Source organism: Mya arenaria, chromosome 6, assembly GCF_026914265.1.
Source record: "Mya arenaria isolate MELC-2E11 chromosome 6, ASM2691426v1".
Classification (NCBI taxonomy): domain Eukaryota; kingdom Metazoa; phylum Mollusca; class Bivalvia; order Myida; family Myidae; genus Mya; species Mya arenaria.
In genome coordinates this window covers 69,380,745-69,407,774 of record NC_069127.1, presented here as the reverse complement: position 1 = coordinate 69,407,774, position 27,030 = coordinate 69,380,745, and the positions used below count along the sequence as shown (strand labels likewise).

The following is a 27,030-nucleotide window of genomic DNA, read 5'->3' as shown; positions in this document are numbered from 1 at the left end:
CTGAAGAACACTCGCACAATATTGTCCCGACTATCGCCCCTAGGAAAGTCCCAATAAAATTTAAAACGTATTGGCCTTAAAACTACTTGTGTTATAAACAAACAGTTGTGAATTATGTGCATGAATTATGTGCATCCTGTATTATTGTTAAAGATTAATATTATATTTTGTAGATTTATTTCAATACTTGATGATTGACTATTTTCAGATTTAAATAATATTACTTCATTAAAATATTTGCCCAAGTATCAAAACGTTAAGTACTTAAATGACTTGTGTTTTGAATTTTGATCACTGAAATATTTTTGCTAAAAACGTCATAATTTTTTTATTAAAACAGAGTGCTTAAATTACTTTGCAAAATTAATGAAAATTAAAAAGTAATTCAAATTCAAAGTAATGTTCCTTTGTTGATTGGGTGGGACTAATTAAGCTCCGCCTACAAATTGTTTTGTCATCAGATTAGGTAAAATAAACGATCTGATTGGATCAAAATCCTGACCAATATAATAAACTCTGAATGGAGGCATCCAATCAAAATCAAGTAATATTTCCATTTGTTTCCAATTGATTGCACCATCAGTGATTTACACAATCAGTGATTTATGGCCTTTTAACTTGTAATGGTTTAGTAGCAAGTGCATATATGACTTATGTAAAATCATGTTTTAAGAGCTTAATAGAATTTTAAAGTCTAAGCTATGTGACAGAAAATTAATACCAAAATCTTTTTTGAATTGTAGTAACTGATTATTTTGCATTTGATGAGGTCAGACATTTGAAGATATATAATATTCAGTGGATATGTGTTGATCAAGCATTTAATAACATTCCACAAAGCAGAATATTTATTAGGTCATTTTTTTTTACTTCAGACCCTGGGGCAAGTTTGGAGAGTTACACAGAATGCTTAAAGAACTAAAGTGTTGGGAATCAGTTCCTGTTTTACTATTGGAAATCGGTTCCACTCACATTGCCGTTTATTAATAGTAGAAATGTTTCTTGACAATACCTGGTACCATACTTGTAATTTTATTCTTGTACAAAAACTCATCATCCTTTACTCTACTTATGTTAGGTAAAGGATTGAAAATATTTTGTCAGTGTATTTTATGGAATTATTTTTACCACCTGTGCAATGCAAATTGGAATAAAAAAAGTGACATTAGGGAAAAATACAAAATCAGGCTTAAATATCTAATTTAGATTTTAATGGCAAAATATATACCAGTCATCAAAATATAAGAGTTCGGGATGAACAAGCCTGAATTATAACTCTATTGCTTGGCATCAAAATGTTTAACAAGCATTGCTGTATTAAATTCAGAATTTGAGCAAGCCCAGATGACATTTCACCAGTGGAGGGTTGTGGGCTTGTGCTTATTTCGACCACCGATATACTATATGTTTTAAAGATTTTTATGCATACATTATTTTGTGAAATAGTAAGTATTGTCAAGAATTTTTATTCATTAATGTTATGAAATCTGCACTTATCAAATTTGGAAATATGGGGAAAAGTGGACAGTTTTTCACTAGGGGTAACAGCCTTAAGAAGGCAGTAACTATGTCACCACGTCAAATTGAAGGAAAAGCTGGTTAACACTCTAGAGATCTCATTTATTACTGTATCTTCATGAAATTTGGTCAGAATGTTTATATAAATAATCTGTAAGTTTAAATCTGGGTCATGTGCGGTCAAAAACTAGGTCACCAGGTCAAATAATAAAAAAAGCATGTTAACATGCGTTCAGAGCCCTCTTGTTTATTCTATTTTGTCGGATAGTTTGTCGAACATCTTTCGGTTCTTATCCGATGGGATACATTATTCTAATAATGATAATTTACCGTAATTAAGCAGTTTTTTCACGAACAAACATTTTCCGATCTGAGTTTTTCTTGGTATCTAGGATTGACTACATTAACAATTCCTTTTTTAAAAGATGGTTTTATGTGTTTCAATTAATAATTACTGTATTCATGGGTTAATGGAGGATTTTGTTTTATTTTCCGGTTTGCAGTCCCGTAGAAAATTTTGTTTTTAAATATCATCTTTTATTTGCTTATGGATAAAAAACTCAGATAAAGCAATTTTTTAGTATCTGTAATTTGTTTGCTATATTCTTACCGTTAATTTTCATTAGTAAAGGCAATTCTACCATCATATGTCCATATGAAGAGTAAGGCCGTCTTAATTCCCCCTGACTTCACATAGATAAAATGAATAACATTAAGATTTCATTTGTACAAAATTATAATGATATAGTTTTATTTCATAATACAATAGACAATATGTCCATGAGTATACATATTATAAAACGTACATTAATTGCAAAATAAGTCATAGGTCGTTAGACATGATGTATTAACAGCGAAGAGGATATGTTTTTTACTCATAATACATATGAAACGTTTTTCGTAATTCAAACGCTTTATACACATACATCGCTAAATTTCTATTCACAACAGCTTTCTGAGAGGTCATCAACTCAATAAACTTAAACATATTCCGTCTTTTAAAGTAATATGGTTTGATATACATTTCTCGTAGTTCAGCATACAATTGACATTCAAGTAAAAAGTGGTATTCGTCTTCAAGAGTGTTACAAAATAAGCATGTTCTTTCATTATAAGGTGTTGCTGTTGGTTTATGCCATCTACCTGTTTCGATGCTCATCATATGACTTGATATTCTTAACCTAGACAATGCATATCTATATTGTGTTATATTTACATTACACAAATAGGGTTGTAATTCAAAAAACGACACATGCACGTAATTTCGAGCTCTACTAGACTCTCTGAGCTCAGACTGCCAAATTTGTATATAAGTATCAGTAGCCCTTCTTTTAAACATATTTAGAAACAAATTTATGTCACCAACACCTTGACTAAGCCATACATCATTAAAACCTAATGCTTGTAACAACTGTCTTATATTGTAAGCCCAGGACTTGAAATGTGGATTTTCCTCTAAGTGCATACAAAGTTTATCATACATAAGTTTAACATATTTTACAGTGTCCATTGTTACAATCTTTAACCAATATCTTATGACATTAATCGACCTTTTACATAATAATGAGGTTCTCCCAAGTTCACCATAAACAAAATTATTTTGGGTCTGTAATCGCACTCCTAACAATTCTTTACAAAAACGTAAGTGTATTCGTTCAATCTGAAGACTGTTACTAAGACCCCATATTTCCGATCCGTAACTCAAGACTGGATAAATAAGTTTATCGAAAAGATCCAATCTATGCTTGATTGAAATGCAAGGATATTTAGATATACAACTTTTAAGCCTAAGTGCTTGTCCTGACAAAGCATAAAAGGTTTTTGAAAAAGAACCTCCAGGTGTGAAAACTATACCAAGGTAAGTAAATCTATCCACTATGTCTAATTCTCTACCCTTATACATAAATTTTACATTTCTACTTAATCTTCCTCCTTTTCTAAACACCATAACCTTCGTTTTTTCTGGATTCACACTTAATTTCCATCTTTCACAATAATTTTCTAATAATAACAACCCTTCTTGTAATCCTGCCTCTGTATCAGATAGCAAAACTATATCATCAGCATAGAGTAATATAAATATTTTAAACACATCAAAATCAATACCTTGATAGTTATTAGTACATAAATACTCTTCTATATTATTAAGATACATTGAGAATAAAAACGGAGATAGAGATTCTCCTTGGCGTACCCCTAATAAACATGAAAAATCATTACTTAATTCATTGTTATATTTCACTTTTGACTTAACATTCATATACATAGAACGTATAATATCTAACATCTTTCCCCTAACACCAAGTTTTATCAATTTATACCGGAGTATATCTCTAACAACATAATCAAAAGCTTTGGAAAAGTCAACAAATGCTGCATATAATTTCTTATTGCTATCAAGTAAACATGTGATTATACTATGTAATACAAATATATTATCAATAGTGCCCATCTTTTGCCTAAAACCAGCCTGGGCCTCAATATACACATGATAATTTTCTGCCCATTCACTAAGTCTAGTATTCAATATTTTTGTAAACAATTTTCCCACCGAGCTTAACAAAGTTATACCCCTATAATTACTTGGTTCATTTACAGCCCCTTTCTTATGTAGTGGTATAATAAATCCTTCTGACCATTTGTCTGGGTAATAACCACAATCAAATAACTTATTAAACATTGCACATAAAACATTACAAAATGCTTCATTATGACATCCAGATTTGTAGAACTCATTTATAAAATAATCTGGCCCACTGGCTTTACCATTATTAAGTGTTTTACAAGCTTTTCTAACTTCTACAACCGTAAAAGGGACATTTAATTCCTGGAACATAATATTTAACTCACCATCTAAATACCTTTCATTAAAATGCAACACATCTTCATCCGGCTGATAAAATACAGATTCAGGATCATTTATGGACTTAAAGTACTCAATAAAATCATTTGATGTTAGTGAGCATGTTTTTTGTACTCTGTGACCTTTTAACATCTTCCAATACAACTTAGCATTACAAAATCTCATTGATTCCAATTAATGTGATTGTGATTTATCATACAAAAATGTATTTTTTCTGACTGTTTTTTTAAAGTTACTTCTAGCCTGCACCATATTTATTCTATTTTCATCACTAGAAAGTTGTCTAAAATTATTCAAGCATTTATAATACCTTTTTTTCAAGTCTTTGCAGTCTTCATCAAAATAGTCTGCATCTTTTTTTACATCATTTAAAATAATATTTTTATATTTACTTTTTCTGATATTTTTTTAAACAAAAGACTACATATATTGTCCATAATATCTGTTAATGACTGAAGGTTAACATCTAAATCATTATTGTCTCTAGAAATATTTATTTCTTCATGTAACCTAGCAAATTTATCAACATTACACTCTTCACATAAAGACTGTAAAAACACATCTTTCTTATCAGTATCCCATTTATATCTAAAGGGTACACTGTTAATAGCATGGTTATCATTATTAAGGATATTATCATCTGGCACACTAGCTTTTATGCTAAAACTGACCACACAATGGTCTGATATGATATTTGGTTCTTTGACTTCAAATGCTGATATATATTCAAACAAGTCTGTTTTACATAAAACATAATCCACTACACTACACCCTTGTGCATTTATACATGTATAATTACCATTTTTATCATCTAAACCACACCTTCCATTCAAAATTCTCAAACCAGTTGTTTTACAAAATTCTAACATATTTTTCCCATGTTCATTAACAATTTTGTCTTTATTATTTCTAGGCAGAGCATCATCCATAACATAATCATCAGGTAATAAATTCAAAACATGTATATCTTCATTATCAACATAATCAGCCTTTTCACCTGTCCTAGCATTCCAATCCCCAGTCAAAATAAAGTTACAACCATCCCCATACTTATTTTCTATATAAATAATATCATTAGTCAATAAGTCAAATATATTAATATCCTGATATACTTCTCTTCTGCTACAATGAGGCACATTATACAACAAACAAACAAATATGTCTTTATTCATATGGAAAAATACACCTTTTAATTTCACCCACAAAATGCAGTCATCAGTAGTTTTAACAAGTTCAACATGACTTGAAATTTTATCAATTATATAAACAATAATCCCACCACTACTTCTCTTAGCACCTTTGTTTTAATTGTTCTATTCAATACAAATGATTTAAAATTATCAACATTATAATCTAATTATAGCAATAACGTAATTAAACAATACAAATTTGTATCTATTTACAAAAAATATTCTATTGAAATAAAATATTCTAACCTTTTTTTTTACTGACCGTACCAAGGCGTTACCTAACAATCCTTGATAAACATACCTAGTTTTATATACCAGTATACATATATAGTATGTATGCACTGTGCTGTTTGTGGAGTTTTGTGTTGTTCTTCTTGTTTTTGATTTTTTTTGTTTTTGGCGTTTCCCAGTGCCATTAGACCGGGTTAATGTTTAAACGTTTTGCTACTGAGCTTGTTTCTGTAGTTTTTCACATAAGTATTGAAGTTAAATACGATAAGTTGAATATCAATATTTATGATAAACGTGATGATTTTTCAAATTATCTATTTCCCTTCTATATTTGGAGAAGTGCCTAGTTCCTTATTGTATGTTTTTTTTAAGCACAGTTGATAACAATCGCTTAATGTCAAAATATCAGCTCTCGTTATTAACGTATGTATGAACAACTTCTTTAGCAGTGTTCTAGGTTTCATATACCATTTACTAAGGAAACTTGTTAAAATTTGATAATTGTCATTATAATAATTATAATATCTAAAAAATGCTTGCACATAATTGCTATACTAGTTGGTCATGACTAGTTGATGACTCCTTTTGATTTTGGGACCAGTAGGTCAAATTTCAATGTCGCAGTATACATTGCAGTGATCATGATGTAAAAAATGGTTTCCGCCTAATAACTTAAACACGCTTGAACCCAGGAACTTCAAACTGGGTATGCCAGTTGATCATGACCAAAAGAAGACCCCTTTTGAGTTTCAGGCCAGTAGATCATAGTTCGTGTTTACCTTGAGGTAAAATAACGATTCCGCTCAATTACTAAAGAATTACTTACTCTCGTGACCATCGCGACCACTGAAGCCTAACTAAAGCGTTAAAGCATCAACAGGCCGAGGAAATGTAGTATCGACGACGAAAGCTAAGTCTCCTACTTTGAAGTCAAGGCTCTTTTTACGATATGTATTTCGGGCCATCGGCTTTTACTCGTCTTTCCATTTTACCCAGAACTGCATTTAACTTTTCCTGGTACCAAGATGTGAATTGTTCACAATATCTGGCGCAAACTTGCCACCAGATAGCCCATGCTAAAGTGATTGGGTGTCAACACGGACGACCGTTTAAAAGGTTCTTAGCTCTAACAAAAGCTGACAATGGTTTCATCCGTTTCCAGCTTTCACTAGAATCTGTTTAATAGCTTTCTTCGAACTTTTTACCAATACTTCGTGAATTCCACCAAAATGCAGAGCATTTGGTGGTATAAAATGCCATGTCTCTGATATGCTCATTTTCTGGTAATCTTCTGACTGTCGAACTGATTATAAACAAGTAGTTGAGTTCACGAAAACACCATGCAGAGTTTAATCCATTTGTCTTTGGTAATCATTTTACACACAAGTCTGTAGAAATAGGTTAAGAATGAGTCGCTGTCTATGCCAAAGGCTTTTTCAAACGACTGCTTTACATTGTACACACAAGACTATCTCTTTACTACTTCTACTCTTTTTTGCTTTGTGAGAAAGGTTTCTGCGACTGTGTTTGTAAAGGCTTTTGTACTATTCCTAACCAATACTCAGTTAATGATTTAAAGATTTTGCTTTCCAACGTTTTCATTTGGCACATTTACTTTCCCAATCACATCATCACTATCTGAAAGTATCTACCAGCTCATACTATTTTTGACAGCATATCGCTCTGGTTTGTTTTCTTATAATTATGTTTAACACTACATCTTGTGATTGGATGCTCTCTAAGTAGCACAATTAGAATCCTTGTGTTTTCCGGTAGGAAATTTACGAACTCCATATGACTATAATTATGAATCCAGCATTTGGTCAATGACAACAATTTGCAACTTTTAATAGTGTCTGCTCCCTTTGATAAAATTTCATGCTCCTCTATGCACTTAAAATGAGTATATTATCAACTTGCTGTATTTCTTGAGCTGTCAGCTCTAGTGACATATTTGTGATTTAGATGCCTCTTTTTTAACAATTTTCAATAAAATATTTGATCCGGCTAGATTTTCCCCAAATGTCTGAATATCTCTTTAGAGAAAGTATTTTTAATTCCCAGTGTTTTGGTATACAGGAAATATATGTTTAGATATCAACTATTAAACATGTGCTTTTCACTTTAACTTCTGCATTGTCATCTGATTCAAATTTGTTTTGGGGCCAGTTTTCTTCTTCATCTGTCAAACAACCTTGCCCACTCCACCACAACTTAATTGGGCTTATTTTAGCCACAGACGTTCATCTTGTAGTAAAATCAGCCGGACTCTCTTTTGAAGGATCATACCGCAACATTTCTGCTGTGGTTGCTAAATGTATGACTTTTATACGTCAAGAACGTCAAAGAGGTCATTCTGAAGTTAGACCTTGATTAGTTGTGTCAATTAAACTGATGTTCTGATGTTTAGCTGATACCATTTGAACTTACCCTTTATTAGGCCTTTTCGCGCCAAACAACAAGGAAATGCGGCAAGACTACTTCTTTTCATTATTTTTGACATTGGATAGTTCTACTTTTGACACATAATTGCTCAATGGATAATGTTCAATGTCACTAAACTCTAACTGTAGACTAGGATCTTTTTGAAAACGTTTTCTGTATTTTGCAACCTTTTATTGGCCGCGATATATTTATCAGGCAACTCGCCTATTATTGTCTCCAAGGAAACGATATCTGCACTTTGTTTTATCATACAATCTTTCTTTTGTCACTAGCTCTTTGGTAAACATATTTAAAAGGTCATTCTTAAATATAAATGCTCATAGATTCTGTTTCCCAGAAAGATTATGAATCAATACCCTTTTTTAAGGTTAAAGAATGTTGCATAATTGCTTGACTCATCATTCCATTCACTAGTGCAACATATTTCAAGCGGAAAAGAGTTAGTAGAGCAATTGGTTCGCTTTTTACCACTTGCCAATACAGCGACCGATATAGTTCAAAATAATCAAGTTCTATGAATTTGTAAAGTTTTCTATTTCTATCAAGAAAATTAAATTCCTTGTAAATGTTGTCGGATTTTGCTATTCTCAGTCCAATCAATTGTTTGTAATTTTGCAGGCACATTTTTTATTCTTAGGCTTTCATCGCCATTTAAATCTGAAACTGTACTATCTTTGGTTCAAAGTATCAAGTATGGCATTTAGCGTACTAACCGTTTTTTTCTGCATAATTTTCAGAAACGCATATTTCAGATGCAATGTCAGTATAAATGTACATTTTGTTGTGCTGCCGTCATTTAGCAATGCACTGGCTGGTTTCTCTTGTTATTATAGCACAACATTCCTTGAACCGTTTAAGTGCTATTATTCTGTATCGGCATTCTGTTTTGCAAACACCTGTTAAAATATTGTCGCTTTAGAGTTCAACACGGCTTTGTGCAACAACTGATGATGAGTTTTCTTACAGTTAAATAATGCCACATGTCATCGTGCATCTGTATGACTAAGAAAAGTGATAAATGCATTGAAATATGACAAAATGCCTTATTCCATTTTTCCAGTGTATTCTCTCCGGTGCGAAGTGTGCTGTAGCTACTAAAACATGTTCGCCTTAACTTATTTAACACCGTTTCTCTGGAATAGTTTTATGTTTGACTGATACACACTAAAGCTTGTTTCAGCTTTTCCTTCTTTAAAAGTCCTCGTACAGTTTTACTTGCAATCATGGAGTATTCTGATTCTTTATTCAGCCATTGTCTTAATGTTTCTACTGATGCTTCTTCTCTTTAATTGTATATCCACCTTTGATATATTGTAGGCATTGTTTCTGTTAAGTTCTTTTGCAGCCCCAAAAACTACACAACATACCTCAAATCATCCTACCTTTCAGCTTTTTTAGAATAATCAGCCCATCATCCATCATATCTTTAAATTTCTCTATGCTTTTTGCGTGTTCCTTGTTCATATGAGGGTGTATGTCAAGCTCTTCCACATTTATTTACATGATATCTGTCGTCTTTTATCGCAAATATTGTTTGAAAACTCTCTTTCGACGGCTTTCAAGGCTTCACTTGACAAGAACTGTCTTACCTGTAATAATTTGTTTTCACAAGCCACCATGTAACACCCATATACATTGTTTCCATGGTCTTATATTGTGTCACTATTAACTGTTCTTTTAATTGACAAATTTCTGACTTGTCAAAGTCTTTATCCCTTTGTTTGGTTAAAATGGACTTGTTAATTGAACTGCATTATATTTATTTGTTTCATAGACATCTTTGTTTCTTCTAATAACTATTATACAGAAATACTCGTATAAGGAATTACAACAAATACCCAGTGTGAAACGCCGACTTTCGATGTGAACGTTCCATCATGGAACCAAGCTCTGTACCCCACGAAGTGATTTCCGTAAAAACAAATACGAACTGCATGCAACAATATGAAGAAACAGAAATATAGAGTTTTCGTCTCATGCAAAGCATGCATATTAAAATAAATCGCAATACTTTTGTATTTTATTAGTATTCTTGTAATTATGGTTCGCTGTTTTGAGTTGAAATGTTTTTGTATTAAAATAATAATAAATATATTAAATTGTTATATTTTATTGTATAACTGAAAACGTATCTCAACACTTTAAACCTTTATAATGATAACAATTTAAAAATTGTATCACATTTGTGTTTAATTTCAAGTACGTCCATATTTAATTAAATGCCTAGCATTGCAAGTATTGTAAGTATTGAATGTTTGAATCCTGCACTTCGTTGCTTTTGGTCTCAATTAATGCACTCAGTTGGGTGTTAAAACAACGACAGCCAGTCAGAAAGTTTAAGCCAATAGGTAAATAATATGTTAACTGCAATACTACATACTAAAATGATAAAACAATAGCTTTAATATAACATAAAAGAACTCTTTGCCAATTGAGTAATAAATGAAAATAATAACCGTTTGTTATTATTAAATTTACGATTCACGAACTCTTAAAATCTGAACAAACATGATATACACTCAGATGAGTAACACACATCAAAGTTTTAACAAAACATCATCATCATTATTTGTCATGAGTGTAAATTGTATTCTATACACTATCTTTTTGTCTTTTCATTGAAGCATCATAAAAAGGAAATCATGTAAAACTACGATGATCAAGTGTCCTCACCCCGATTGCCAGGGATCGGGACAAGAAGGAGAATTTTGTGAAGAATGTGGTTTCGGTTTAGAGCAAGAACCCATCAAACCAAAATCAATCAAATGCAAAGGCATTTCTAAAAAGGATGGCAAGCCTTGCACTGCAATTCTTATTGAAGGCGCAACAAAAAAGTTTTGTAGAGGCTGTGGAAACATAGTTGATCCAAATATATTCCAAGACGAAAGAGAAACTGAATTTTGTGTTGATTGTGGAGAAGAAAAATATATTAATACAGAATGCAAAGCGTGTCATCAAGCTAAAGGTATGCCATTGTTATGTTACCTAAATAAGAAATTAATGTTAGAAAATAGATAATATTATATTGGCTTGCCGATGGACTTAATATGACACAATATCACTGAAATAAGGCCAATTGGATGCCTCCTTTAAATATAGGGCTTATATTGATTCAAATGCCATGATTCGCACTCTGTGGATAGGTCGGTATACCAAGTAATAATCTTGCATTGACCAGTAGATGTTCCCGTTTGTTTTGGGAGACAGTATGTCAAAGGTAAAGGTCACGGTTTTGACCGCACTCATTTTTGAGAACGGTTTGACCTAGGACCGTGACACTCCAGATGTAAGATGGCCACGTAAATGACCCTTAATACATTAAGTTCAGTAGATCAAAGGTCAGATCCATGGTCAACAGTCTTTTAAAAACAATTTTTCGCGGTTCAAAGGTTACATTTTCCCCCACTTTGTTGAACACTTATTGCAACCATTTATAATGCATGTTTTTATTATTTAATCGTTTACTTGTTCATAGCAAGTGACGCTCAGGGGACATAATGTTTGAAACATATATTCATTCCATCCTTATGCGATCTATGATAATTTTAGACATACTTGGAGCTTATAATCAACCTGGTCAACATGAGCAGGGGTGCGCAGATGACAACGCTTTTGATGATACTCCTAAGGGAATTATATCACATAACCATCATGAACTTCCTAATGTCTCGCCCCAGAATATTGTCCAAACAACACTGCAAAATTCTTCCCAAATGAATACTGGCCAACTTAGCAGCAATGAAACAAATTTAGCGTCAACGAACAAAGCGATAAATATAAAACCAAGCGATGAAGAACATCATAGTGCTATAATAAATACACAACATACAACATTGTCATTGACAAACAGTTTTCAAGCAACTGCACAAACAAACAATACAGGCACAAACGTAAACCCACAACCACAAGCAGCTTATCGCAAAAGCCAGGCCAATGAAAAGGAAGACAAAACACAAATACAAGCGACTTTATCAGAAGCTAGCAGCAATGGGTCTGCTACCAACAGAAATGTTTGGGTAAGAATATGACTGTTATTTATTATTTATTAAGAATATGAAATGGAATGGAACAAATAAAATGAGAGTTTATATGAGCATTCATAACTTTTCATTTATGCTGTAGGTTCAAGGCCAACAGACAGCAAACACTAGAGAGGCAACGTAAGTGTTTTTAAGCTTCCTTTTTGTTAGATGAAACAAAAACAATTCCCAAACATGTAAGAAATGATAAAAAAGTAACTTGGTTGACCTCTACTTTACGAGACATACCAATCAACTAGGTATATTGATTGTTCTTGTTCTACTTAATTTTATATAAATTTATTCATAACCCTAGGTTCAGCTGGGATTACCAAGGCAAAAAACATATTTTGCAACATTAATTATATTAATATTTAAGTAAATAGCTAGTGTGTTATCTCTGCATTATAATCTCTGACAACTTTTTTCTACCATATATGTTGGTTACAAATATAACCTTCGGAATTGGGAATACATATTCGATTAAACTTGGCGAATGACATCTAGTTGATGCCTCGGACGAAATGTATATGTTGTACTTTCGAAACTCAGAAACCCAGTCGGTCATTTCCGTCCAGAAAAGGAGCTTTCTAGCTGATGCTATCAACTAACATTAAGTTTTACAGTTAGCGGTTTCAGTCAAAAACATTTGTTTATATGTGTTAAAATTAAGTTATCAGTTATGAGGGCAATGTTTTTCACTTGGACAAATTGATTAATCGTGGAAAAGTTCGTGCAAGTAAGCTCATGAGAAATGTTGCTCCGAAGAGAATGTCGTATAAGGCAGTTCTGTTTGACAAACGGACGACTCACTACTTTCAATAGGCAATAACTTTACTCATCATGATCATTTTATCACACAAGCAACTGCCTTCTAAGCAAACAAACTTAATATATTTGAAAACATTTGATATATACAGGTTTTTGTTTAGCGGCACATCCGACATCAAAAAAAGATATTGGATAAAGACTCAATGTTATTCAGAATATTTTTGTTTTGCCATTAACTGCACAGTATTTGTTTGATTCTTTGTAATATGACAACCGTTCTACAGTAGTAATAGTATTACTTGTTAAGTCATAATTGCGCTAGTTGAGTTCGTCAATGCATTGATCGAGGTTGTGTCCGTTTATATGATCGTGGATGGGCCACTTTAATAAGAACACATCTTACAAAAAGGAATTCACAGACATGGAGGTATAGTCATAACATATTCTAATAAAACATTCATAAATCCTTAACGTATTTCATGATAATTATTGTATAATTGGGTTTTTATGTGTTTCCGATTTAAAGAGCTTCTGTTGAACCGATGCAAATACGCAAGGACCGGATTGTTACAGTCGTTTTTCACGTTCTTGTTGAACGGAAGTTTTTGTCAAGTGAAACAGATGTTGTCACCTTACGAATGAGTATTGACGACTGGAAAATGCACACCATGCAGCAAGTCGAGTAAGTGGCATTTGATAAAATAATGCATTTTTGCTAAGACGTTGTGTTATATTTGTGTAATAAGCTTAATAACAAAATCGTTGCGTATACAAAAACCGTTATATCCCTGATTATTTTACTAGAAAAGACAAAAACACACTATTTTGCGAAATGTTTCGTCAAAATGTTAAAATTGTCACTTTTGGTTTAACATATTACAATGTTAAACAATGCTTATTTGTGCATTATTGTCAATGATGAAAAACTATCATTATATGGGTATGAATAGTTCTCATTTGTATGAGCCTAAATGGCCTTCATCACAAGAACGACTGCTAAAGTTGCCATCATTTGTTTTTAGTTGGGTTTTTTCCGCGTTAGCAAATAAAAAATACATGGTAACGTTCCCATGCTCTCTCGGATACCAAATGAGAACATGAACGAAGCTCTTGAAATGTGCATGATTAAATTATATTACTAGATCGATATTTGTTGATGTTTTATCATAACATTAATTATTAAAATTAAAACCCTAATTACTGTTTGAAGTATATATATATTGTATTGATGAGTCAATGTTTTAAAACTGCATACATCTAACCCATAGAGGCAATGCCTTATATAACATTATTTTTACTTCATAGATAATCTCGGGTGCGCTATTTTAACTGTTTCCTTTGGTAAAGTAAATTGATAATTCCATCTACAACCGGAAACTATTCTTGTTTACAGTTTTGACCAGACTTACGTTGAATGCGACTACGAAATGAAAATACACAAGGAACAATTGACAAACTATGGCTTCCGGTACAAGTACTGTGTTTACTCAAGCAATACTAACACCAATGAATGGGAGGAGTACTACGACAAACATGCATATTCGGGACAACATATGAATAGAACAATCGGCGTTCCTGATACAATTCTGAAAGGAAAAGGTACTTGAAACAAAACGGATAATTAGTCGGAAAGATTTTCTTATATTCAAGGAAACATTTTCCCTAAATCATGAGAGTTAGCCTCCTAAGAGGAGACAATTCTTGATGACAACTTAATGGTATAAAACTATTAAGGCCATCCTTTCAAAGCGTGTGCGACCAAATATCATACAATCAAGAGTTAAAGTTATATATTGAGCGTATGCCATAAATCAGATTGTAATTTTCACATGCAAAAGCGATCTTTTTATACATCCGACAAATGAAAATTATTGGAGTATTTTAGAGTCAGCCTTAGATTTGTCGATCGGTCGGTACGTTGCAATATTTCTTGTGCGGCGCATAATTTGAAAACTACTGGAAGGAAGTAAATTCAACTTCATTTATAATAAGACACATCAAATGAATAAAAACCATAACTGCATTTTTGCTAATTACAGAGTTATTGCCTTTTATGATTACTACATTTTCTTGCCCAGACCATAACTTGGTTACTACAGGATGGAATTTAAAAACACTTCATAGAGTAGTAAAGCACATTGCAGGGAAGTGAAAACTACAAGAACCATAACTCTATGTTAGCTAATCACAGAGTTAATCCTTTTTGTTCTTTTGTTTCGAACGGATTAAAACTTCAAAACAACTGGATGGAATTTAATAAAGAATTAAACAATTATAGAACAAAATGAGAGGAAGTGCAGTATGCAAAACCCATAACTATATTTAAGCTTATTATATATTGTTTTCCTTTGTTATTTTTATTGCCAAAAGCGTTACATTTTTCTCAATTGCTCAATTACATTAATTTAACAAGACATATTGGTGATCATGATAGGAGGAAAAGCAAAAACAAACTTGGAGTTATGGTCTGTTTTCAAGGAAGTAGTTTTCCATTACTATGTTCAGGCGAAACACGGGGGTATTCCACACTTCTGGGAAACTCTTATTTTGCATAAACTAAAACATTAAGACAAACAACGATCGCATAATGAGTATCGTAAAAGATGAACATAGTGTCTTTAACAATGGTCATTACTTTAGCATATAGATGCATTCGAAGAGTCGGGTTCTAAGTCCCGAAAAAGTGGTATTATTTCACTTGCCGTGATTACCAAAAACGTCATTTTCGACGGTGTTGTTATATCGTAGAATGTTAGAACCGGATTTCAGGAAATTACTACCACAAACATGTAGTGTAAAATTTATACCACATTTACTACTGCCTTTCTACAAATGACCTATCAAAAAGTACATCCAATTTTATGTTGGCCACTGTGTTTTCAAATGTTTCATAATATATATATGTTCTAGAAGGTATATATATATATATATATATACGTCTTACGCAGATTTGAGAATTACTTTCAAATATTTGCCGTATAAATTATGCCTTATCATGTTTGTTTAAGACCAGCTTGCTTATTCAATTATTTTAATATATGTTTTCATATACTGAACACATTATGCTTAACACAAATTTCAAATAGCATCGTTTGTTTTCCTCTTTAACATAAATGTAGTTCTGTTATTTAATTGAACAAAATACATATTGTATTCTTACAGGCATTTGTATATAAATGTCATTTGTATCCATAGTTTTATATCATTCACTCGACAAATATGCCGTGGTGTAATTCTCATAACTATGTAGGAGTATGAAACTAAAATATGAAATTGAAATCGCCTTTTTTCAGAAATCTGGCATCAATATGACGGTATGGCTACAAGACCAAAGTCCCAGACTTTGGGGAAGAAATTTGTGTCATATTTAACTGGATCATATAAAAAAGATTGTAAAGAGAGAGCAGTTAAATTCGCACACAAATTTTGCCCACCCCTGTTGCAAAACAACTCTGAGCTTGGCAAGTCCATTTTGTCGAAAGATAGAATCAATGAGTGTGTAGACTTGTTTGAAAGCCTTGTGCGTGGATTGCGTAAGGTATATCACATTGACGCTGGTGTGGAAAAAACTGATGCAGAGTTTTTTGAAGAGGTATGTGTGATATTCGATATCAAACGTTCGCACATACATAATTAAATTAACAATACTTCAATGAATGTATTGCGTTTAATGTTTCTTTAAAACCTGCTGTTTGTTGCAATGTTTCCACCAAACAAGTCTGATACCGAATTATGCAAACAAAAATTATATTTATGTTTTGATTCTTAGATTTTTAAACCCGTGTTGGACTCGTCTTTGAAGTCACTAAAGAAAAAGGGCAACACTGCGATGAACGGCCAGAAAAAGGCTGTTTTAGCAATACTCATATGTCTTTGCTTCCATCGGGTAAATATGAACATTTTCTCACAATATTTGGCTCATCTTTGCGAAAGTTGTTTGGTGGAAGTCGATAACGTCTCCATGCGAAGCAGTACGTTTGAAACCCTTCTGCAGATGTTCGACGAACCGTGAGTGCATTACAATAATTATATATGATGTATATTTATTATATATTTAAACAGTAAATGTTCGAACATTGGGTCATTAGTTGATTTGCAACCATTCATGTGGTAATAATTGAAATTAATTGCTATCAATATCAAAACATTGACCAAGAACATTTGGAATGTATGGCGTTCGAAGTTTTAATTGTTTTAAATGTTCATAATCATTGTTTCAACTACTTGTCATAATGGAAAGCATATATAACATGCCACATATAGTTTAATCGAGATTGCTGTGAAGACAATACTGAGAAGCTGGTCATCAAATGAAATCTCTTGGATGTATTGTCTTCCATTGCTGCACGTGGTCAATGGTACTTGCTGTCCATTTGAAAGCTGTAAAGTTGATCGGCAATATGAACAAAAGAATTCTGCTTGGTGGGGAACAAATGGCATAGAGAAAATCGTTTCTGAAACAAGAACCTTGATGTATTCGGACAGTAAACGTGATCGCAGGTAAAAAATCAGTGTGTTAATTTGGAAGTTTATGTTTTTTTAATTCCACTGACCATAACATGCCCAGACACCCATGGTACTCATGGATAATTCATTTCACATTAAATGGCTGATATATGCATGGTATTTTCTTAACCCCCAATATTTTGACTTGCAGTTGTATTGACAATGGCAATATAATATAATATATATATATATATATATAACCTTGTCTAACTCTATTCACAGCCCACTAAAAAAAGTGGTTGAAAAACTGAGAGGTGTCTTTCGTTTTGATACATACTTGCCTAGAAGTATCTTAACGTGTATAAGTCCTTCAGACCTTGAATGGATTGTCGAAAAAGAAGACTTTCCTATGGATGTGTGCTGTGCTACACTAGCGACTATGTACTATGATCAACGCAAGGATCAATCTTCCAAAAACGACAACGAGCTGAATGGCATTGAGGTTTGTTTAGTAAATACACTTAAGGGAGATTTACAAATGTCACTGTTGGTTTGAACTTCTCGTAAGTGATTTGTTTAATAAAAATGAATGTATATTTAAAAATAAATAAATATATATACCAGCAGGAAGTTAAGAAAATCCATTGTTTCTTAAGATGGATAGTATAGAATTGATTTAAGACGTTTTTAAGAAGTTGTAATTTTATAAGGTTGTCATCACTGATTACTCGTACACAGCTTTAGCATTTAGTTTACTACTTTTCACTTTATATCTTTACAGAGGTATTTCATACACTTATGTTAAACAACTATTCAATGTTTAATTAATCGCTTACCATCGTGATTTTAAACGCTTAACTAATGGACTTGTCGTTTAACTTCCCATTATATCATTATGCGATTAATGTCATCAGATGAATTGGATCAGAGAAACTCAATTGCTACTCATCTGAGCGACAATACTTTGAAGGATCTTATTTTAACCACTGATAAATCATACCACTTGCAGTCGCAGACACAACTCTTCAAACACAATCCGTTCTCTTCATTTTTATATATTTTTCTACTCTAGATTGATTTGTGTTCAAGAACAAAATAAGATTGCAATATAGTTACCGAATAGTTCAGTGTATAAACGTTTAATGGTGCCAATGACAGATTAAAGCCAATCCATTACCGATTGTCTTGTTGTTTTATACCAAACAAGTTGTATAATAGATCCAACATGTCAAGCGCTATTACGAAAGTAGCTGATATGATTACTTACATAAACATCGTTTTACTTCTGTATGTGTGTGCTTGTTTTATGACCTATATTTCAGAAATGTTTGAGGTTGTTTGTTATGCGACTTGCGAAAACATTTAACGACTGCAACCGACCTGGGTAAGTGTCTCCTTTTATTTAGCTTGTGTAATATGTAGAACACAAATTAATTTACGAATTAAACTACATTTGCAATGTTTCGTTGCAGCTCAGCAAATGAAATAGAAGCTGCCAGCACTATTTCACAAGATATGTATGAGTTTTCAGTATCAACGGATAGATTCTTTTCAAGATTGTATCCAGCTCAAATACTTCTCTATTGCCTAACATTTGAAGACCAATTAGATAACAGAACCGAAAGTGACAGAGAAATTACCGTGAAAACCGCTGCGAAAGAGATGTGCGACTGGCTAAAGAAAGACAGGGATGCCATTGATTTGAAGCCCACAAATCTCAGTGATCATCTACAGGTAGTATAATGAAAATATGTTTGATTCAACTATTAAGTTGAATTGTCAGAATCAAAAACGTCATATTGCAAGGATAGTATTAAACCCCAAGCGAGTTTTTACTCAGTTATCACTGGTCATACCAAAGCGTTACCCAACATTTACTAATATCGGTAATTTCATAGTTGTTTGAGGTAGTTTGCCTTGAATAACTTTCTGTTGTGTTAGGTGTTTAATTGGCGCTGATCGTTGAAAATTTTGAGATCACGTTTAAACTTTCGTGTAAGATAAATTATTCTCAGTACGTCACTCCTCGCCAGCCGTCAGTAGTTTGCCGTCTGTAGTTTTGAATGACTCCCAGTTCTTTTTTCATAAGAATGTACAAAGTGTTATTACCAAATGTTCGACTGGCGTATAAGCAGCGCTACACTAAAAGAACAATATTTTTGTTGTATGAACCCTGTAACCTGTAACATAAAATCTGCGGTTGTATTTGAATGGATGTTTCGATTCAATCTATGCACGTTTTTATTTAGAAATGGAACCATTGTGTTTTGACACCACAAGTGTCCAACGCTGTTTTTGAGTTGTGGACTAATTCAGTGACATCTTGTCTCCAACACGCTCTACAAGAAAAGGTATTGAATAATTATTGTCATAGAAATGGATAGATAAAACTCAAACAAAGGTTTAATCTTCGAATAACAGTATTATGCTCGTCAATCAAATCAGATGAGTTTGCTTGAACGCGTTAGAGAAATCATTATATAAGAGGTCATGTATTGGTGACAGCTTCAAACCGTTGAATTATTTCAAATAGAACAAACCGTGTTCGTACCAACGGTATTCTCACGGGATCGACTGTGGCCATCAAACAAAACATATGTTATACTCATGAGGATGAACCTTATTTTTCTGGTGTTTGAATTATCAACAAATGCATAACCTCGATTTAACCTTTTTTATGTTCGTTGGTCCATGGTATATGCACACTGACTGTCCAGTTAGCAAATCTACTTAAATATGTTCGAAACATATGAAAGAGGGTATTGTCATACTCTTTGGGGAAACCGTTTAACTACCGAATACAATTTATAATTATGAATTCATGCGTCGGGTTTGAATACATAAATACCATTTCATTATCTGATTGGCCGTTGACTGTACTTCCTGTGTCTGAAATAGCGATTGGTTAAGGCATTAATGAATGGAAAAGAAACTACCATCCATTGTGTATGCTTAAGAACTGTTTATAATTTAACCTAACAAATATGATATCAGCATGTCCATATAAAACAAATGTCTAGCTGAAGATGAAGTTCTTGATTATTTTCACATAGTTATGTCAATATAATTGTATTATGTTTCTGCAAATAACTAAGTCTCATTGCATGATAATGTCATTATGGCGGTGCCATTCAACTCAGTGCAAGCTGTATTTCAGAGAAAAGCATTGCTTGAAGGTTATAAGTAGTCATCACACTCTACTTACTTTTTTTATCAAACCAAATAAGGTCGTTGCGGTTGAACATAAATATAATTATAAAAATAATATTCATAACATTCTTTATATATTATTAAATATGTTAAAGTGTCTTAAACGTGAATGTATATTTCGTACACTACAAAACTCCTTATTCTGCTTCATTTTCTTATCTTTAGGAAATCTGATGGTCTATGATTTCTTTATTAGAAATACGATTAAGTTGGTTGCGTTTTTTGAGGGTGTGAGGCTGTATCGTTGTATTGCATGTTTAAGGCTGGTATGTATTTGGATTAAACTGGAAATGATTATAGTTTCAGACTTCTTCTGAGTTAAGGAAGAAATTCGTCTCAGTATACTGCAGACATCTAGACACGTTTGAAAAGCCACTCCAAGAATGTCTCTCCACCGTGGCAGTGACGGTAGGTATTATGAGTACAAGTTACTGATCCTGACGATTAAATGTCTTAAAGATCAGTTTTCAGGGGCCGGAAACCATTGGTCCAATAGTAGAAATATCGCACTCTATGACATGCATGTGTTCACTAATACGTATCGCATTAAAAATAAAATTCACACGCATAAAACCTCGGTTAAGTTGGATTAAAGGCCAAAACTGACCAGGAGTAATTGCCCTTGAATCATAAAAAATGCATAATGTAACGTTGCAGCCACTCGAGCCACACTTATTGTTCACCAACCCAAATAGTATCCATAATTCCAAATAAAAAAATCGTAGGGGTATATAATAGTCACCATACAGTCGGTCGTTTTGTTGGAAACATTATACGGGGGGAGCTTATGACACAGCTGTAGAATTATCACACTTTGGTACACGTTATAACCATGATTTGTAGTAATGCATGCATTATGTTTGTTTTCGTCTTAGTGTCATGTGCTGATACATACGTTTTTATACTGTTAAATTGAAGTTTTTGAAGCGAACATCTCCCTCAATTAAAAATGTTATAGTGCCTTATGTATTTTTGATGACCAACAGTTTTTTGTCTCATAGTTGTATGCCCTTTATTATTGTTTTTAAGTTAGTGCTGCGAAATTTTCCTACAATGTTTCAGACATATTATTCTGATACTTAGTACCCATTACCACCTTGCTAAAAAGAAGTGCCTAGCATGTTCATTGTAAAGATAACTTTTCTTGCTATAATTTTAAAACAATGATATATTATGATGTTTACTTCGATATTCGCAGATGTATATATAGATAAACAAAATATTGTGTCAATGTGTCGTGCATGGAAAGCTATCAAGTTTGTGACAGCTCTGTTTAAAAAAGAAAAAAAAAACTATGACCAAGTTCGAGTATTTCAGCACTTTCATTTCTGCATCCATCATAATTATATTAATACGAAAATCTATGACAAAAAGATCTCGGCCAATATTTATGCGAAAAATTACAGAAACAAGCTAAGTAGAAGTTTGATTAAAGGTCATATATTACCATTAGGTCAAGAGTTATTGTGTTTATATAGAACATTGTTGCCTCTCTAGTGTATTGATTTATTTACCAATCCCAATCATACTCTAAAAGAACCTTTCTGATAAAAAAGTTTCTGTCGATTTTGTGTATAGCTGACGAGAAAGTCAACTGTTAAATGACCTTAATTTAAGAATGCCATATCATAAATATTTACTCTTCAGCACGGTCATTTGTTCACAAATATTTTAAAGAATATTTATGACAAATAGATCTCGGTCAAGTTCGATAATGAGCCGTTTTCAAAGTCTTTTTTTAGAATAGTAAGACAAAGAGTAATGTGTAGAGAATGTGAGATCTCGACAATGTTCGATTATGGGCAAAAACTGACCAAAAGATAAAGAGGTTTCCCCTTGACTTATAAAAATGCCGTATTTAACCTTGTTTTATGTACACTGTATAACCTTTATTTATTCACCAATCCAAATCATATTTATAATATCACTGTCTACCTTGATTAAATGCCATCTATAACCAGTTGGTGTTTAGTAATGTGACTTTTATATATAGGATTGGGAAAACAGTTATGATCGAAGTTATATATATAATTACTAAGGTCATCCTGCGCAAAGCAAACCATTTGTAAAAGCGCTTTATCGTTTACTTAAATGTTTTTGCGTGACATCAGAAGTACTTGGGGTTTACCTATAAGTTATTATTTGTTTTATTATTAAGTTTCCTCAAGTTAATGCATACTTTGATAAGAATTACCTTTTACGGTTTTTTCTTTATTTAGGATTGTTGGGATAAGAGTGAGAATTGTGCACTTAAACTGGTCTAAACCCCCAGTAAATTTCCATTTTACTGACCGTTCCAAGGCGGTACCTAATCAACCTTGATAAGCATGCCTAGTTTTTTTTATATAAAGTATGTATGCACTGTGCTGTTTGTGGAGTTTTGTGCTGTTCTTCCATGTTTCTTGTTTGTGATTTTTGGTTTTTATGTTCTATGTCTTTGGCGTTTACCAAGTGCCATTATACCGGGTTTATGTTTAAACTTCTTGATACTGAGCTTGTTTCTGTAGTCTTTCGCATAAATTTTGATCAAAACGTTTACTCAATTCAATTACTAAGGGATCACTTCACTAATCCAAATATATTGTTAACTTCTGGTTTTCCCTTCAAATAAATTTACGTCTGATAGACATCATTTGTTTCATTCATTATGAAAACGTGCTTTTTAAAGAATCAAATACACGTTCACTGTGGAATCGCAATTGCCATTTCCGTATGCAGTAGATAAACATATATGCGGATAAAGTCCAATTTCTTAATGAATGAAATGCCGTACATGTTGCCCAATGTTTTTCACAGTCACATGTGCATAATTGAACGGTTAGTTCACAAACATTATTTGTCATCGGATTATCCTCGAGAGTTTTCATACAATTAACTCAAATTAAAAATCGATTTATCGCAAGTTAAAAAATCTACCGACAAACTTTTATAGCTCATTGGTAATGAATGAAGTATTCAATTTGTGACTTGTAAGATATATTTATTTGAATAAAAATATGTGCTGCCCTTCTAGAATCGTATGTGTTGCGTTTATTAAAAGGACTTTCATAATATCCAAATTTAATTTAAAAATGGTGATGAATGAACATTTCTTATCAATGGAACAATTTTTTCGATTATCAATCAATATGTATTTCCTATGACACACGATAAATAGAAATAAGAAAGGTACCGATTGCTTGTGCGCTTACCGTGTAATGCACTTGCGTCAGTTTAAAAACAACAACAACAATTGATCACACTTGACAGGCAAAACAAAGAGTCTTTGTTCGAGAGTCCTGAGGGTAACTATAATGTCTAGTCATATAACTACGAACCTGGAGTTATTCTATTTCGGTATGAAACTAAGTATTAGTCACAATTTATAAACGTCTGCAGAGACATGTCAAGTGGCAAAGTACGAAGTTGTTGGGTAATCTACATTATATCTCAAGTATCCCTGCTAATATCGTCAGACCTAAATGAAGTATAAATTTATTAAATTCCAACGTTAATTTCGAGATATGTTTCAGGCAATGGAAGACGGTTATAAAATCCAGTATGAAATGTTCGTAGCCAAAGAACGAAAGCGCTTTGGAAGCCTTCTTTCCAAGATGTTCCAATCTTGTTGGACAACATATTTTAAAGATGAAGAAGACTGGGAAAAGGATAAAGTCACTATGTTAACAATGGTACTTCAGTGGCCACCAATGAAAGTATTTTTGAATAAAACAGGTAACGTTTTAAGTTTACAAACACAAATATTGCGAAAATAGAATGCTTGCAACGAAATAGTATCAGTATGTTTTGTTATTACTTTAATTCGTTTGGCATTCTGACAAATCTTGCCTTCGTTGATATATTAATTACACAAGCATTCATTTTAATAGTTAATATGAAAATGTAGTTCATTGATTAAGAACATGAACATTTTTACTATTAAATAGAAATATCGAATACAAAGAGTCGCTTTTATTAAAATTAGTATGTTTTTATGCTTTTGTTTGCCAACCTTATGACTCAGCAGCTGATTTTGTGGCCATGCTCATGTCTATATTAAAGCAGCACTCTTTTTCTCAAATAAGATTTATCGAAATTTATGTTATTGTTTTAATATACCGCAAAGGATGAATAAATGTTGAAGTCAATGGTTTATGAAGGATCGAGTTTAATTTGTCAGAAAACACGATATTTCCTTATCAGACAATAGTAGATCGCATTTAAGCTTCTAGCGCTCACCAACCATTTCATATGTTTGTGTATTCAACTATTAAATACACGGTAACAATCGTGTTATCAGTAATTAATATTTTCCATAAATGCATCATTTAGATAGTAGTTGAAGGCTTATCACTAAATATTTATGTTTGTTGTACATGTGTATGTATTGATTTTGAATAATAGTGTCACTTTAAATAAAAGCAAGGTAGAGAAATGTAATTTTGTAGTACACTAGAAAAAATATTTTAGATTCAGACTAGCCATCTCTTAAGCTTATACGTTCAAACGTGACAAGTGACGATCATTGAAAAATGAACTTTGTATCTTTAAGCGGAATTCCATGACATTATAATGGAAGATTGCAAAGAAAAGGTGGCACATTTAAATGAAAACGTATTGAGTGTTTGGACCGCTATCTTAGAGGGCAGTGTTGAAGTTAGATTGTTCCGTCTCGTTAAAAAAAACGTTAGGACGTTTGCTGGGCTGGTCACCCGCCTTTCCAAAACGAAAGTGCTAACAGAAGTACACAAACGTGTCAAAATCAGGATGAAAGAACTTCAAGCGGTGGAAGATAGACTTAAAAAAGTCGTGATCTTTATTAGTCACTGCAAATATTTGAAATCAGGTATGAATCATTTCAAACATGTACTTGTTTAAACAGTTTTGATATTACTCCGTATAGGTATTCGCTTTTTACCTGTATGTTATGTTTATATGTTTAATTTTTGATAAATGACGGAACATGTTTGAGGTTAAGCGCTTGTTAGCGAGTTCCAATCCCTTATAAACTCGTGTTAAACTTAACTCGGTGCTTAACGACCATTCCAAATCCCAGCATTTATTGATTACGCGTCATTGATTCGTGTATAGTTTGTGTTTATTATTCAGTGTCGCTTGGGACCTTGCATAGTGCTTCTAAACAGGGCTTATATTGGAATTATTGTATATTGGGCAAGTCCCTGTAGTTTTTATTGTATTATTTCGTTGATATAAAAGACAATGCTTCTATGCAATTGTATTTGTTATGGCTCCGCATGTGTTTTATGTGCATACTGGATGCCGGTTCTGTGTGAATTTCTGTATGTAAAACACCTGAAGGCATTACATACACCGAACTACTATACGAATAAATGAATGAATGAACGAACGAACGAACGAACGACCGGCCGACCGACAGACTGACTGAATGACTGAATTAATGTATTTATGAGTTTCGAGCAGGTGAAGTTCTTCATTACATAATTAAGTACATTAATGAGACACCCTGGTAACTTTTTATAGTTTGAGCAGACATTTTTGAGAATTCTGTTTTTATGCATAAAACTTGAACAAAATACAGCATCAATTATTTGTTCATAGCATTACAGTGAACTTATATTCACAATATAAAATCACCAGCTTTCAATGTTTTGCAAGTCCTCCCTCCTGAGTAATACATGCTTCAATCCTTTTGGGCATACTCCCTATCAAAGACGTTATCACGTCAGAGCCCATAGTGTCCCAGAAACTGACTACCTCCTGCTTCATAGAATCGATGGTGGTTAGGTTTTTCTGATTGATTTTGTTCTTCATTAACCCCTAAATGTTCTCAATAGGATTCAGATCAGGACTGTAGCTTGGTCACTCTAAAACTGTCACATTTTCCTCTTAAAACCAGGATTTTGCATGTTTGGCAGAATGTTTTCGGTCATTATCTTGTTGCAAAACCCATTCATTACCATACAAAACCAAGGCTGTTGGAAGCAAATGTCCATGAAGAATGTCTGTATACCGCTTACTGGTAAGAAGACACACACTGGCATTGCTCCAAAGACATTAACCCCACACATGGAACTTGCGACTGTGTTTTGGTCGCTGGTAAAGTCGAGATTTGTCGTCTTTAGTCCACATATTCATGCCATTTGTTTAGAGCCAGAATATTTCATTACCCCAGTTATAGTCTCTGTGACACAAACACCAATCCAACCGCTTCTGTTTTTTGCTCTGGCCTAATGAGCGGAGATTGTGTTGCATTCTATTTTCCCAACCTATGGAATGAAGCTCTTTCTTCATGGTCTCTTTGGATACCGGCACAGTCCCCCTGTAAATCATTTCACCTCTGATCTTGGAATAACTCCATCTCCTGTTTTGGAATGTG

General features: G+C 32.9%; 1 protein-coding gene across 1 annotated transcript in view; it reads left to right on the top strand.

Annotated features, from left to right (window-relative positions):
• LOC128238250 (E3 ubiquitin-protein ligase RNF213-like) overlaps window positions 1–27,030 on the top strand; it is a 144,250-nt gene that overhangs the window by 28,385 nt on the left and 88,835 nt on the right. The window contains exons 2-16 of the mRNA XM_052953955.1: window positions 10,872–11,212; window positions 11,797–12,263; window positions 12,370–12,407; window positions 13,564–13,719; window positions 14,431–14,636; window positions 16,331–16,629; window positions 16,807–17,045; window positions 17,301–17,537; window positions 17,766–17,985; window positions 18,806–18,867; window positions 18,956–19,217; window positions 19,733–19,834; window positions 21,000–21,101; window positions 24,206–24,407; window positions 25,225–25,518. Of these exons, the coding sequence (XP_052809915.1) occupies window positions 10,903–11,212; window positions 11,797–12,263; window positions 12,370–12,407; window positions 13,564–13,719; window positions 14,431–14,636; window positions 16,331–16,629; window positions 16,807–17,045; window positions 17,301–17,537; window positions 17,766–17,985; window positions 18,806–18,867; window positions 18,956–19,217; window positions 19,733–19,834; window positions 21,000–21,101; window positions 24,206–24,407; window positions 25,225–25,518 (3,196 nt within the window). The 5' untranslated portion in view covers window positions 10,872–10,902. The remainder of the gene's footprint in view (window positions 1–10,871; window positions 11,213–11,796; window positions 12,264–12,369; window positions 12,408–13,563; window positions 13,720–14,430; window positions 14,637–16,330; window positions 16,630–16,806; window positions 17,046–17,300; window positions 17,538–17,765; window positions 17,986–18,805; window positions 18,868–18,955; window positions 19,218–19,732; window positions 19,835–20,999; window positions 21,102–24,205; window positions 24,408–25,224; window positions 25,519–27,030) is intronic.